Source organism: Pinus tabuliformis, chromosome 3_1 (genome assembly GCF_031772625.1).
Source record: "Pinus tabuliformis cultivar Carrire ecotype Pingquan chromosome 3_1, CPIR1, whole genome shotgun sequence".
Lineage (NCBI taxonomy): Eukaryota > Viridiplantae > Streptophyta > Pinopsida > Pinales > Pinaceae > Pinus > Pinus tabuliformis.
The window spans coordinates 920,152,395-920,166,727 of NC_142301.1; the positions used below are offsets into that span (position 1 = coordinate 920,152,395).

Below are 14,333 nucleotides of genomic sequence, written 5' to 3' on the forward strand. Positions count from 1 at the left end.
ATGAACAAACAAGGCTTCTTTCCCATAGAGCCACCACACCCTGCTAAATGTATGATACTTTGTCAACATGTCACCGTTATTAGCAAGGCATTGGTCCCCCAACAACACTATAAAATTCTAGCCCCTGTCAACTCCTCGTCCCCAACCACCCACAAACTTGCACAAACACCTCTCAAGCTAGACCTAATCCAACAACCTGCCAAACACAACACTACCACCACCTAGCTTGTGTCACTACACGGTGTCCAATGAGCTAACTAGAACCCAGAAACTCTTGGGAGAGTATGTACTAGCAGACAAAGACCCACAGAGGTTTTGACTAGTGCCTTCGATGAATAATAAAATTCCCAAGATAGACTAAGGAGCTCCAGTGGTCAGAGGAGATCGAGTCCAAATAACTGAATGCATAATATCTCAAGAAACTTTCTTTGGCGTGACACAATATGTGAATTGCACCCAAGTTCGAGGATCCCTCAAACCCCTCCATTTTTTTTTTCTAGCCATCTGGGTCTGACCATCAGGAATACATAGGCCACCCACCAAAAGATCCAATTGAAACAAGAAAAGACACACAAGACACCTTCTAGAAAGAGCAAGCAATAATCGGTATCAAAAGGGGAATCGGGCGAAAAGGAGGGCGATTAACTAAAAAGAAACTTGGTGTGCTCCGCCTAAAGAGCCAAAGTCAGATAATATTCAACAGACTTAATTGCACCTCTGTCGTTTGATAACTTGACAATTTCCTATTTAGCTAAAGAGAGTTGCCATTACCCCTTCTGCTCCGCTACCTTGAATTAACAATTCCTCGAAATTCAATCTAGAACTCAAAACCATAACGCTCCTTTAGTCCCTATCTTAGGAATGGGGCGGAGAGAGTCTTCACCTAAATAATGAATTATTGACACCTTGTCTCCCTATAACTATGATTCTCATGCCACCCTGCAAGCCATTCTAGCGCACTGTTATGCTCAAGCTCTAGATCACGTATTCGAATGAATACAAACATGTTAACCACAAGTACCACCTTCTTCTTCACATGTATTGTGCTGCTATAAGCATAATCATTCTGATAGTTCATCTACTGGACCAAGGAGGAGTAATTTCCATTTGCCATTGTATTACAATTACCAAAAATGTTCCCCATTCTATTAACCTAGTGAAACAATGGTAACCCATCCCCTTGCTTCATTCGTCACCCCATACAATTAAATTGCTACACATTTACTCCATACTCATATGGAAATACAAATTAATTAATTTCGTATTCATTTACTCCAAACTTATCATAACCACGTTTGCTCATATTACATATTTACTCCATAAAAATAAGAAGATTGCTTACATTACACATACACTCCATGTAGGAAATGATAGCAGGACATAATGTCCACATTAAGCTACAATTTTTTTTGCGGGATTATTTCAAGTCTTAAATCCCGAAACTTTTAGGAGGGAGTCACCAATTTGATAAGGATGAAATGGAGTGGTAGTTGACCGTACTGACAGATACAATCATTGAGAGTAGGTACATACATAATGTATATGCTATGGTAATCCAAGTAGCCCACATAAGTGTTACAGCTCCAAACGTTCACCAGTCAAACGCCTGACATGGATTTGAATTCAGGCCGATTATTAAGACTATGGATTTTGATCTTGATATTGAGTTTGGTAACAAAAAGCAGCAGCAGCAGCAGATACCAGGGCGATCTCCTTCGTTCTTTTCCGCCCCCGTTACCAATTCTTCCCATCCCCTCGGCGCCGCAGGTCAGATGGCAAAGGGGCGAAATGGCCATTTTCCTCCACTTCGGCATGAACACCTTCACAGACTCTGAATGGGGAAGCGGAGAAGCGGATCCCTGGCTCTTCAATCCCACTGAGTCCCTGGATGCTAGGCAATGGGTATCAGTGGCCAAAGAAGCCGGATTCTCCCACATCATACTGACTGCCAAGCACCACGACGGCTTCTGCCTCTGGCCCTCTGCTTACACCAATTACTCCGTCAGCAGCAGCCCCTGGAAGAATGGAACCGGGGACGTAGTGCAGGACGTGGCCGAGGCCGCCAGAGAAGTCGGAATAGGGCTGGGCCTCTACCTTTCCCCATGGGACCGTCACGAGTCCTCCTACGGCCGAACCTTAGGCTACAACGAGTATTACCTTGCCCTGCTGCGCGAGCTCCTCACCAAGTAAGTTTCGAGCCCGGGATTCGAACCCGTGACCTTTGTCATTTTTTAATCGTTTCGGCCGTGGTTAACCGGTGCGCATGTGCTGATCAGCTATGGAACCATAGAGGAAGTGTGGTTGGACGGCGCCAAAGGGACGGACGCAAAGTCAATGGAGTATTATTTTGATGAATGGTTTAGTGTGATTCGTCAGCTGCAGCCCGAGGCCGTGATTTTCTCGGACGCCGGGCCCGACGCCAGATGGGTCGGTGACGAGGGCGGGGTAGCGGGTTCCACGTGCTGGTCGATGTTTAACAGCAGCGACGTCACCATTGGCGACACAGTTGAGCAGTAATTGTTTTTCATTTGTCCTTTTCTCTTCTTATTAACCTCGAAATCAGTAATTATTTTTCATGTTTTTTTACGTTTCTATTTATTTTTTTTAAATAAATTAACGCTCATTTTAATGAATTTGACTTACCCTGCGTCTTCAAAGGATAAACTATCATATTAAGGCGCATGTTCAGACAGGTTAAAAAAGAGTTCTCTGAGATGAGTAAATTTCTGTTTTAGAAGGAAAACCAATTTTGAAGTCAAAGTACCGTTACATCTCACACACAGGAGCTCTTCATCGATGCTAAGATTTGGACCTGTAGTGTTTGCGTCATAGCGCTTACCCCAACTTCCCTACGAATAGATTTACGGTGTTTTATTGCTCCGAGTTTACAGAACTTAATGTCTCTAGTTCCATTCCCACCCTGAGCTATTTGCGAAACGATCCTGCGGTTGGAATCTGGGGTATCAGATTATCTTGATATAATTTTAAATTAATCTATTTATTTAGATAAACATATATAACTGTGAACTAGCCAAGCTCTAGGGTGAAATGTTTAGTAACTTGATTCGTATTAGACATCGATCCTTTGAGCCAAACGGAAGTGCGCTAGTAAAATTAATGCAACCACAGCAAGCCATGTGATTAATTCAACTTTTCTACATAGTTTTTAAATTTTGTTTTTTTCCTAATCAGGTAGGATTTATATTACTTTACTAATGAAAAATACAGAAATAGCTCTTCCTATTGCTCGCCCACGAGGGGAAACAAGACCAGCAGAATAGCAATAAAACCTTTGTTCATACAAACTGTTTAAACTTGAAAAGAAAAATGGAGAGATAACTTAGTCTCATTCTATCTACTTTTACACTTTCTCACAGCTTGGTGTCCGTATCTAGTTTTGCAGCCTGGCTGCTAGCAGTATATAATATATTTAACCAAAAAAAGGCGATCCATTTAGGGGCTACATAGCTACTCCGAGAGGGTGGACTAGGCACTAGCCTATTTCACTTTTCTTGTATTAGGTGGAGCACTTGGAGCAAAGGGTTGGACCAATTCTTTTAGGGAATAGCTTCAATTGAGCAAAGAGCATTCCATCACATGGGCATGATATTCTCTTCTCAAGACCAAGGCCACCTCACTGTCCAAAGTACATTGTCAACTTGAAGGCAATTGTGGTTCACAAACCAACAATCTTGAGGTAATTTTTTGCTGTAAATACTAAAGGGTAAGTCCTTTCTCAACAACCTCTCTCTTCTTATTTAAAAAATCAAAACTGTTGTTTTTGTTTTAGTTTAGCTTATTTACTAGCTAGTGTTTCAAAGTCTCATCACTTCCTAGCTAGTTTAAACCTTGGGATTTTGAGTAATAAAGATATATTTAAATGAAGGATCAAAATACTAGCTGTTTGAACGTTATTTCCACATTATCTTCACTGATATATCAAGTTTTAAACTTTTATGTTATAGATCTGCCTATCTTAATACAACAAAATCTGCAGTTTTTTCAAGGTACAAGGCATGTTGCATTAGAGTGAGTAGTTTTGGGATTGTGCTTACCAGAGGGAAAAGGTGCCTTGATCACATTCTTCGAGGGAGCAGAACTATTACTTGCCTTTGGGTTTTGTGGCTCACTACTTCTTCTAGTATAATGTAGCCATTTGAACTTATCCCTATCATCATCATCATTAATATGCTCATCACGTCATTTAGCTTGCTCTTTGGTTAGTTCTTCATGCTATTGAGGAAGGGAAGAAGTTCTATTGGGCATATTGAAGGGATCAAAATCATTTATTAATTTCGAATACTTGTTAAAATTGGCAACCAGGGCCAAACTCCATGTGGGTCATCTTATTTATGGCAGTTGATATTTTTCTTGGATTCCTCTTGTCGAGAGGTGTAGGATTGATCTAACGATCATCCGATTCCGACATGTATTCATGGAGATATGAATTTATTTGTATTTCTTGACAATTTGTCAAGGTCGGTCAGCAAGTTAAGTTGTGTTGCACACCCCTAGCTAACCTCAACGTTGCATCTAAAAGGAGACATTGTGTCTCATTTCACTCACTCTCATCATCTCATCTCTTCTTTGTCTCTTGGGTAAACAAAAGGAAGGAGGACGCAGATCTCTTGGGCAGCTTTGAAGAAGGACGCAGATCTCTAAGGCATCATTGTGAGGACGCAGATTAGGGCAGCGAGGACGTAGGAGGGTACAGCCATACGTTTGGGGTGATTTAGGGCTGCTTTGACCAGCGTTTTACCCTCTTTGACTGCGGCTTTGCATGGGCAGCCTCTCCTAGGCTAGACGAAGTGCTGCGTTGACTTTTGGAGGGCTGATTTGGGACAACGTTGACTGGTTAGGGCTGGCTGCAGGTTGCTGTAGCTTTCATTGCTGATTTGTCCCTCTTACTTGGACTGTTTTGGGTTGCACATACTTGCTGTTGGAGGCTGAGTTCTCCTAGGATATCTTAAGGTCATTGGTGAGCTGTTTGACCAGATTTGATTTATGTTGCTGCTGTTATAAATCTCAGATTTGTGATATTGTACTATCTCTCTCTTTGTTGAATAATTGAAGAATATAGAAGAATTGATCAAAGGGTTTCCCTGCATTGGGGTTTATCCTTGGCTAGCTACCACATCTTGTGTCTCTTGTCTTGGCTTGTCTTTTATTGATTTTATTTATGTTCTATCAGCATTTTACTTATATGTTAATGTGATTGCTATACTGAGAATTGACATTGGGCTATTAAGAAGAATTGAAGTAAATTGCTCTAAGCATAGAACATACTATAATTTAACATGGTATTAGAGTATCAAAGCTGAGGTGAAGACAAAGCCCAAGCAAGAGCAGGAGCAATCACCGAAGACAGTTGGAAAAAGTCAAAAGGCTTCATGGATTCCTCATCACACTTCCCCGCCGAAGACAAGCTTCATGAAAAGTTTGACTATCACGGATGGAAGATGTTTTTTGATCTGACATTGGAAGAGCAGGAAGTGTTGGATTATGTGAGAGGCAGAATTACGGAGCCTCCATCAAATGCACCGGCTACTACAAGGAACAAGTACACTAAGGGTGAAGTCAAAGCAAAGAAGATCATCCAAGACTCTATTGACAAGCGTCTGGTGGCCTACGTTTCCGAGTTGAACACCTCCAAGGAGATCTACGATAGACTGGTAAGCTTGTTTAAAGTTAGTGATGCAAATCAAGTTTTGTTCCTCAAAAATAAGCTGAAGGATATTAAGAAGGGCAAAGACGAGGATATTCAATCCTACTTCTTAAGGATCACTGAGATCAAGAATGATCTCCTATCGATTGGAGAAGTCATTGCTGACAGGGAACTGACTATCACTATTCTTGGAGGGCTCCCATTCGAATGGTATGTATTTAGAACCACTGTTCTCAACAATGATTGAATTTCAGGATTTGAGGAATTGATGGCGAGACGCATTCAAGAAGAGACAAGGATGGTAGAGCAAGAAATGCCTTCATGTCAAAGGCAACCCTACTTGCTTTCTGCTCTCAAGCTAAAAGGAGAAATAATTCTGGGTCTAAATTCAAAGGAAAGGCCGGATCGAAGGGTGGAAGGAAGGGAAGATGCTTTGCTTGTAATAAATTTGGCCACTATGTGAGGGAGTGTCCAAATAGGAAGGACACATCTCATGACGATGATCAAAATCACTCCCGGGGCAACTCCAACCACAATCAAAGGAATGGCAGGTTCAATGGCAAAGGAAAGAGGAATGCTGGAAATCAAGGAAGTGGTCAACCCTCCAAGAAAGCAAGGAACTCCAGGTATGAATCAAATGTTGTTAACAATAAGCAAGATGAATAATGTCCGATATGGGCCCTCTCCAAGAAAGCAAGGAACTCCAGGTATGAATCAAATTTTGTTAACAATAAGCAAGATGAATAATATCTGATATGGGCCCTCTCCACTACCTTTCCTTTGGACTTGTTGGGCAATTGGCTTATTGATAGTGGTGCTTCAAGGCACTTCATTGGTTACAAGGAAGCTCTCTCTAATTTGATAGAGAAGGAGACAAACTTGGAGATTATTCTTGGAGACAATTCCATCTATCCCGTAAAGTGTGTAGGGAATGTTACTCTTCAATTAAATCAGGGTAACACAATTCATTTGCAAGAAGTCCTATAAGTACTTGATCTCAAGAAGAACCTGGTGTCCATTTCGACAATGGAAGACAACGGCTACAAGGTGGCCTTCATCGATGGCAAGGTACGTGTGTGGAAAAAGAATTTTAAAGATGGTTTCACTCTTGGGTTTCGAGTTGACTCTTTATATCAAGTTGGAGGAAGTCTGTTGCGAGTCATGTCTTGCGACACATCTTTTCAGTTTGAACTATGGCATCGGAGGTTTGCCCACCTTCATTACAAGGCTCTACTCGATGTGAGACAAATGGTGATAGGGATGCCCGAGTTCAAATTAGAGCATGAAGTGTATGTCTGGGATGTGCCGAAGGAAAGCTCAAAAGGGGATCATTCCCCTCAAGCCATAACAAGACCTTTGACATTTTGCAGTTGGCTCACTCCGACATATCTGGTATGATGCCCGTGAACTCTTTGGGAGGATATTTATATTATCTCACTTTTACAGATGACTATTCTCGCAAGACTTGGATATACTTCTTGAAAAAGAAGGATGAAGTGTTCTCTTGGTTCTGTCACTTCGAAGCCTTGATCGAGAATCAAATCGAGAAGAAGATCAAGATCTTAAGGACCAATAATGGGGCCGAGTATGAATCCAATGAATTCCATGACTTTTGCAAAGAGGCTAGCATTAAGAGGGAGACCACAACACCATACACTCCTGAGCAGAATGGTGTGGCGGAAAGGAAGAATCATACAATTGTGGAAGCTGTTCGTGCCAGGCTCCATGATCAAAGGCTTCCAAAGTTTCTATGGGCTGAAGCTGCAAATACCACCGTATATGTTCAAAATTGATGTCCTCATCAAGCATTGGATTCCAAGGCTCCTGAAGAGATGTTCACTGGCAAGAAACTTGATGTCTCTTATTTTAGAATTTTTGGAAGCCTCGTGTATTTTCATGTGCTGAAAGAGAAAAGGAGCAAATTGGGTGCATCTGGAAAGAAGGGAATCTTTGTGGGCTATAGCGAAAATTCTAAGGGCTATAAAATCTATGTGGCTGGTCAAAGGGAAGTTGAGATTAGTCATGATGTCACCTTTGACGAAGATATGACTCTTAGCAAGGTTGACAATCTTCCTATTCTAAGAAAAACTAAAGAAGCTAACACCAGGAAGCCAGATGAGAAGGAAGATGAGACGATGCCTGATGTGGAAGAACCTATGGATCCTATTGATCCCCCTCCGCAAGAGCCTTCCTCTTCTAGGAAGAGGCCCTCATGGCTTAGGGGGACACTTGATGATGCCGAAGGACATATTGCACCCAGAGGGACTTTCTGTGAAAGTAAGAAGCCGACCAGGTATCAGGGATACTTGACCATTATGAGCACCATCATTCAAAATGAGCCTTCATCGTTCGAAGAAGCCATGAAGCATCAAGTATGGAAGGATGCTATGAATGAGGAATACGAGTCCATCATGAAGAACGATGTCTAGGATGTGGTCCCCAGACCCCAAGACAAAGCAGTTGTCACCGCAAAGTGGCCTTACAAAATAAAGCATGGAACTTATGGGAGTGCTGAAAAATATAAGGCTCGCTTTGTTGCTTGAGGCTTCTCTCAAAAGGAAGGTGTAGATTATGACGAGATATTTGCACCTGTTGCTGGATACACCACCATCCGCTCGATCATAGCCCTTGTTGCTTCGCAAGGATGGAACCTACATCAGATGGATGTCAAGACCACGTTCTTGCATGGTTCGACTAAAGAGGAAGTCTATGTGGAACAACCCTAGGGGTATGAGATTCATAATCGGGAATCTCACGTATGCAGATTGAAGAAAGCTCTCTATAGGCTGAAGCAAGCACCCTGAGCTTGGTATGAGAGGATCGACAGCTACTTGATGAAGCTGGGATTCACTAGGAGCGAAGCGATCCAAACCTTTACTTTAAGGTTGAGGATGATAAGCCTCTCATACTAGTGCTGTATGTTGGCGGTCTCTTCCTGACAGGTGCAAGCCCTCTCATTCACAAATGTAAGAGGGAGTTGGCTTCCGAATTTGAGATGAAGGACCTAGCACTGATGCACTATTTCCTAGGGCTGGAGGTTTGGCAGAAGCCAGGAGAAATTTTCTTATCTCAAGGAAAATACGTGGTGAAGATATTGGAGAGATTCGGTATGGTGGACTGCAAGCCCATGACTACCCCGATGGAGCTTAACTTCAAGAAGTTATGCGGTAGTGTTGCCGGACCTACTTTGGGAAATGCTTCTGAGTATCGTCAACTCATAGGAGCATTGATGTTCTTGCCGAACTCCTGTCCGGATATATGTTTTGTAGTCAACACGTTGAGCCAATGTACGGTTGAGCCTCATCACTCACATTGGATTGGTGCCAAGAATCTTCTGAGATATCTTCGGGGCACAATCACTCATGGGTTGAGATACACTGTTGGAGATGTGAGGCTACATGGATATTCCGATGCTGATTGGGCAGGCAGTGTGGTGGACCGAAAGAGCACTTTCGGGTGTTGTTTCTCTTTGGGTTCTGCCTCGATATCCTGGATGAGCAAGAAGCAGAAGTCGGTGGCTTTGAGCACCGCTGAGGCAGAGTACATTGTTGCGAGTATGGCCTCCTATGAGGCTGTCTAGTTGAGGAAGCTCTTCAATGAGCTATTTGGACATACATTGGATGCTACTGTGATCCTCTACGACAACCAGAGTGGGATTTGTTTATCCGAGAATCCCGTATTTCACGATCGCTCCAAGCACATTGATATTAGGTACCACTTTATGTGGGATATGGTACAGCGAGGAGCAATAAGGCTTCATCATATTGGGACAGATGAGCAGGTCGCCGACATTCTGACAAAGCCCCTGGGAAAGGTCAAATTCTTGACTTTTCGAGAACGACTAGGATTCATTGAGAGACCCTCTTATGAGGGTCCTGTATGATGCATACATTGAGCTTTGGGAGCTCTGGGGGCTTGGGGTACTTCTTGGAGCGACAAGCGACCATAGGGTGACTCACCCTCCCCTAGTGGTGCACTGTGTATAGGGTGAATGGTTCAACCTTCCCCTGTGATACCCTGTGGCGACATGTAGGTTGGATGAGTGGTTCATCCTTCTCCTGTTGAGACATCCTACCCATGCAGTCTGGGACTCATGGGAAGTACCTCTCATCTGGCCAATGAGTAGGGAAATGAGGATAGGGACCATAGTAGTATCGATGGACGCATCGTGTATCTACCGTACTCCCTATGCTAGGATGACATTGATCTGGGATCAATTGGAACTGACTTCGGGTCAGTAAGAGTGATATAACTCACTCTCTTTTGGAACTGATTTGGGATCAGTAAGAGTGGTATGACACACTCTCTTCATTGGGACTGACTTCGGGTCAGTAAGAGCGCTATTGGGCACTCTCTTTTATCTGGGATTGACTTCGGGTCAGTAGAGGATGGTATGATACATTCTCGATCATTTCTTCTTCTTCATAGTTCAGCAGAGCAGAGCAGAACTGAGTAGTGCAGGGCAGTGCATTTGATGGCAGAGATAGTACCAACAAACAGGTGGATTAGCAGATGGAGTTCTCCCTAGTTGAGAGGGAGTGTTAAAATTGGCAACTAGGACCAAACTCCATGTGGGTCATCTTATTTATGGCAGCTCATATTTTTCTTGGATTCCTCTCATCGAGAGATGTAGGATTGATCTAACGATCATTTGATTCCGACATGTATTCATGGAGATATGAATTTATTTGTATTTCTTGACAATTTGTCAAAGTCGGGCAACAAGTTAAGTTGTGTTGCACACCCCCAGCTAACCTCAACGTTGCATATAAAAGAAGGAAACATTGTGTCTCATTTCACTCACTCTCATCCTTTCATCTCTTCCTTGTCTCTTGGGTAAACAAAAGGAAGAGAGGATGCAGATCTCTTGGGCAGCTTTGAAGAAGGATGCAGATCTCTAGGGCATCATTGTGAGGACGCGGATTAGGGTAGCAAGGACGCAGGGAGGTAGAGCCATCCATTTGGGGTGATTTAGGGCTGCTTTGACCAGCGCCTTACCCTCTTTGAATGCGACTTTGCATGGGCAACCTCTCCTAGGTTAGACGAAGTGCTGCGTTGACTTTTTGGAGGGATGATTTGGGACAACGTTGACTGGTTAGGGCTGGCTGCAGGTTGCTGTAGCTTACATTGATGATTTGTCCCTCTTACTTGGTCTGTTTTGGGCTGCACATACTTGTTGTTGGAGGCCGAGTTCTCCTAGCATATCTTAAGGTCATTGGTGAGTTGTTTGTCCAGCTTTGACCTTGCTGATTTGATTTATGTTGCTTTGTTATAAATCTGAGAAATGTGATATTGTACTATCTCTCTCTCTTTGTTGAATTATTGAAGAATTGATCAAAGGGTTTCCCCGCATTGGGGTTTGTCCCTGGCTAGCCGCCACATCTTGTGTCTTTTGTCTTGGCTTGTTTTCTATCGATTTTATTTATGTTCTATCAACATTTTACTTATATGTTAATGTGATTGCTATATTGAGAATTGACATTGGGATTATAAGAAGAATTGAAGTAAATTGCTCTAAGCATAGAACATACCATAATTTAACAATACTCTAGGTTGCCCTCCTCTTCAACTTGATTATGAGGGCTTTCTGCTTTAGTATAGAAATCATTACATCTTTGCAACAAGTAAAACCCTCTTGGTTTATCATATTAGTAGGGGCAAGGGTGTTAAGTACAGAGTGTTGAGATACACTTGTACCACTACTTGGGTTTTCGTTCCTTCTAGGGGCCTTATTATTGTTGAATTGAGGCTTAGGTGGATAATTTGGACGAGACCCTCTTTCTTTGTCTAAGATGGTTAACATATTCATCATGGCCATTTGCCCTTGCATCAACTCATTAGTGATTTTATCAAACTTTTGGGCAAAGGCTTGCAAAGTGGGGTCAACTTGTGTAGATAGGACAAGTTAATCTTAGATGTGGTCAAATTATGTTCAATGGCTACAACAAGCTTTGGCTTGCTCAAGGTTGACTTTCAAGGCATAAGAGATATGTCTAGGAAAAGCATTAATGTGCAATGCAAGAATGGTCTTATTAGTAGGCTTATAGAGCAAAGACACTTCCTTGAGTAACTTATCAAACCTCGAAGTGAAATCCTTAACACTTTCATTCTTAATTTTCTTGGCTCCCTGGAACTTAGCTAGTAGTTGTATGCCTTCCTTAACAATTGCCGATATTTTATTGAATGCCTCATGGAGTTGGTCCTAGTCTTTGATTCCTCTGCTAGGTAAATCTAGGTACCAATCTCTAGCATTTTCCTCTGAGGAAAGGGAAAATAACTTTATGACTACATCCTTCTCCTGGCTTTCTCTTCCACCAAAACACCAGTAAAACTCATCAATCTGTTGCTCACCAGTAATTGCATTAGTTCCATGAAACTTGGGCAATCATTCCTCATACTTGTTAGGCAACTTGTGAGGGTATGCTTGAATGAGACTCGTATCAAAGGGCTTGTAAGCACTGTTAAGCCATGGCTTAGCCGACGTGGCTAAGGTAGAAGGTTTACCAAAAAGATATCTTGCTATAGGAGAACTAGAAGCAGCAATGGTCTTTGGATTAGTCTTTTTTCTAGGAGGAATGGTTCCTTTGGACCAGCTAGTGTAGCTCTTGTGCATAATTGGATTTAGGAGTTACCAAGTGAGAAATTCTAGCTTTGGCTTTGGGATGTTCTCATCAAAATATCTTGAAGCATCGACTTCAGAATACGAAGAGTTGCTTTCAACTTGTCCCCAAAAATGGCACCAAAAATGTTACCACAAAATCTAGTAGGTCTCGTGTGAAGCCCCATTAGGCAACCTATGTCTTATAGCAACAAGAGATTAGTGACCACTGTCACCTCAGTGGCTTTTTCCAGCTGTTTAGCGGTGAAATTAATCCCAGAAGGGAGGCTTTCCTACAAAAGATCACCAAAAGGTATTCAATAAAAAAGGTCTCAATGGTGATGCAAGGTCTAATGATTAAAGGAAAGGGTACTTAAAGAGTCTTGAAAGGCTATGATAGGAGTTGCCTAAAGTTCAAGTACACTTTCCCTTGGACCTTTATAATTTAGAAGTGAACTCTTATAAGTTAGGATTTGTCAGATATGCAGATTTAGGGCACACAATGGCATATAGAAGCTGTAGAAGATAGCCTATAAAGGATAAAATCAACAAAAGATCAATAGGCTATAAGAAAGGCTAACTAGGGTTAAGTAAACAATAGTTTTATATGGATGAAAATGCATATAACAACACTAAATTACCAAGTTGTGAGCCCTGATTTTAGGGTTAAAATATGCAAGTAATGCTAGGTTTTGTCTTTTATTATTTACTAAATGCAATCTCTTCCCATAGGGCAATAACATATGGACATAAAATTGCTACAAATGCATATTTTTGGCTAGCCCTAACCCTAGCTACCATAAAATTAAAAGAGGATAGAAAACATTAATTTGATCAACACCCACCAGACAAGTACACTTATCTAATTGGGTAATGGAGTCAATTTAGGGAGGTCATTGATAGAGTGCCTTGAATGAAGAGGGCAAAGGAATGAATTTCTTCACTTAGAAACCCTAGTAACTTGTTATGTGGTTTATTTTAAGGTCAAAGGATGCATGGGCCAAATTTCTTTGATGTATTCTCGCAAGACACATTTTACATATCATGGAAAATCAAGATTTCAAGGAAAGATATTGCATTTTTTAATAACATGGAAACCCTAATTTGAGAAATACAACATGCAAAATGGAAAAAAAAATGACAACAATTGGAACAAGAATCACTTCAATCAATCCCAAAGAGTCTCTCCATGCAAAAATTTCCCTCCCAAGACAATTCACTCCACAAATGATCACATTGCATCCAAGAGACAAGACATGAGCTAGTGTACACTTCTTAGAGAAGAGAAATGTGATGAATGGTGATTAATGGAAAGTGACTCCCCTCTATTTATATGAGGGTAACCAAGTCACTTTTGCATAATTTTATAAGAAAAGCCCTAAAAATTTCAAAAACATAATAAAATGCCAAACTAACCCACACATGCGAACAATAAGATTCCACCATGATGTCATCCTCCAAGAATGATCAACCTCCATCAAGCAAGGGATGAAATGGTCTATGAGTGCTCCTCACTCCAAGAAGACATCAAAGTGCATGGGTACATCTCCAAAAGGCACCTCCTCCACCATGATGTCATCTAAAAAAGGCTTACATCACCCTCCTAGGGCAAATAGGGATGATGTGGCATCATTGGATCAAGTGTTGGCATCAAGGCATGGTGTGCTAGCCCTCCCAAGTCATCTCGGTGACATCCATCTACATATGGGCTCTAGAACAAGGCAACGTCCATCAAACATGGTCAAGGCCAACTTGGGGGTGTCTTGGGTCCATCTTGACACATCATCAAGTATGCCAACACCAAAGCTTTTTGGCCTAAAGTTTTAGCATCTGGAGGTACATCAAGAAGTGTGGAGCCATGTGAAATTTGCTTAAGGTCCAATGATCGTCTATGGAGGGGCAATGTTGGGGCTACAAGGTCACATCTTCTTTGAGAATGGGCCAAAACGTCCTTTGGAGTGTGCTAGAGAGGAGTCAAGTCATCCCTTGGGGGATCTCTACTGTATGTGTGATATCACCTGAAAGAAACCTCCCAAAATCAAGCGAGATCAACATCATTAGGGACACGTA

The 14,333-nt window shown here is 41.9% G+C and overlaps 1 protein-coding gene across 1 annotated transcript in view; it reads left to right on the forward strand.

The window, feature by feature from the left end:
- Positions 1-1,476: 1,476 nt before the first annotated feature.
- The window catches only part of LOC149190747 (alpha-L-fucosidase 1-like), a 47,132-nt gene continuing 34,275 nt past the window's right edge, over positions 1,477-14,333 (forward strand). Inside the window, exons 1-2 of the mRNA XM_089412249.1 lie at positions 1,477-2,186; positions 2,277-2,513. Of these exons, the coding sequence (XP_089268375.1) occupies positions 1,612-2,186; positions 2,277-2,513 (812 nt within the window). The 5' untranslated portion in view covers positions 1,477-1,611. The remainder of the gene's footprint in view (positions 2,187-2,276; positions 2,514-14,333) is intronic.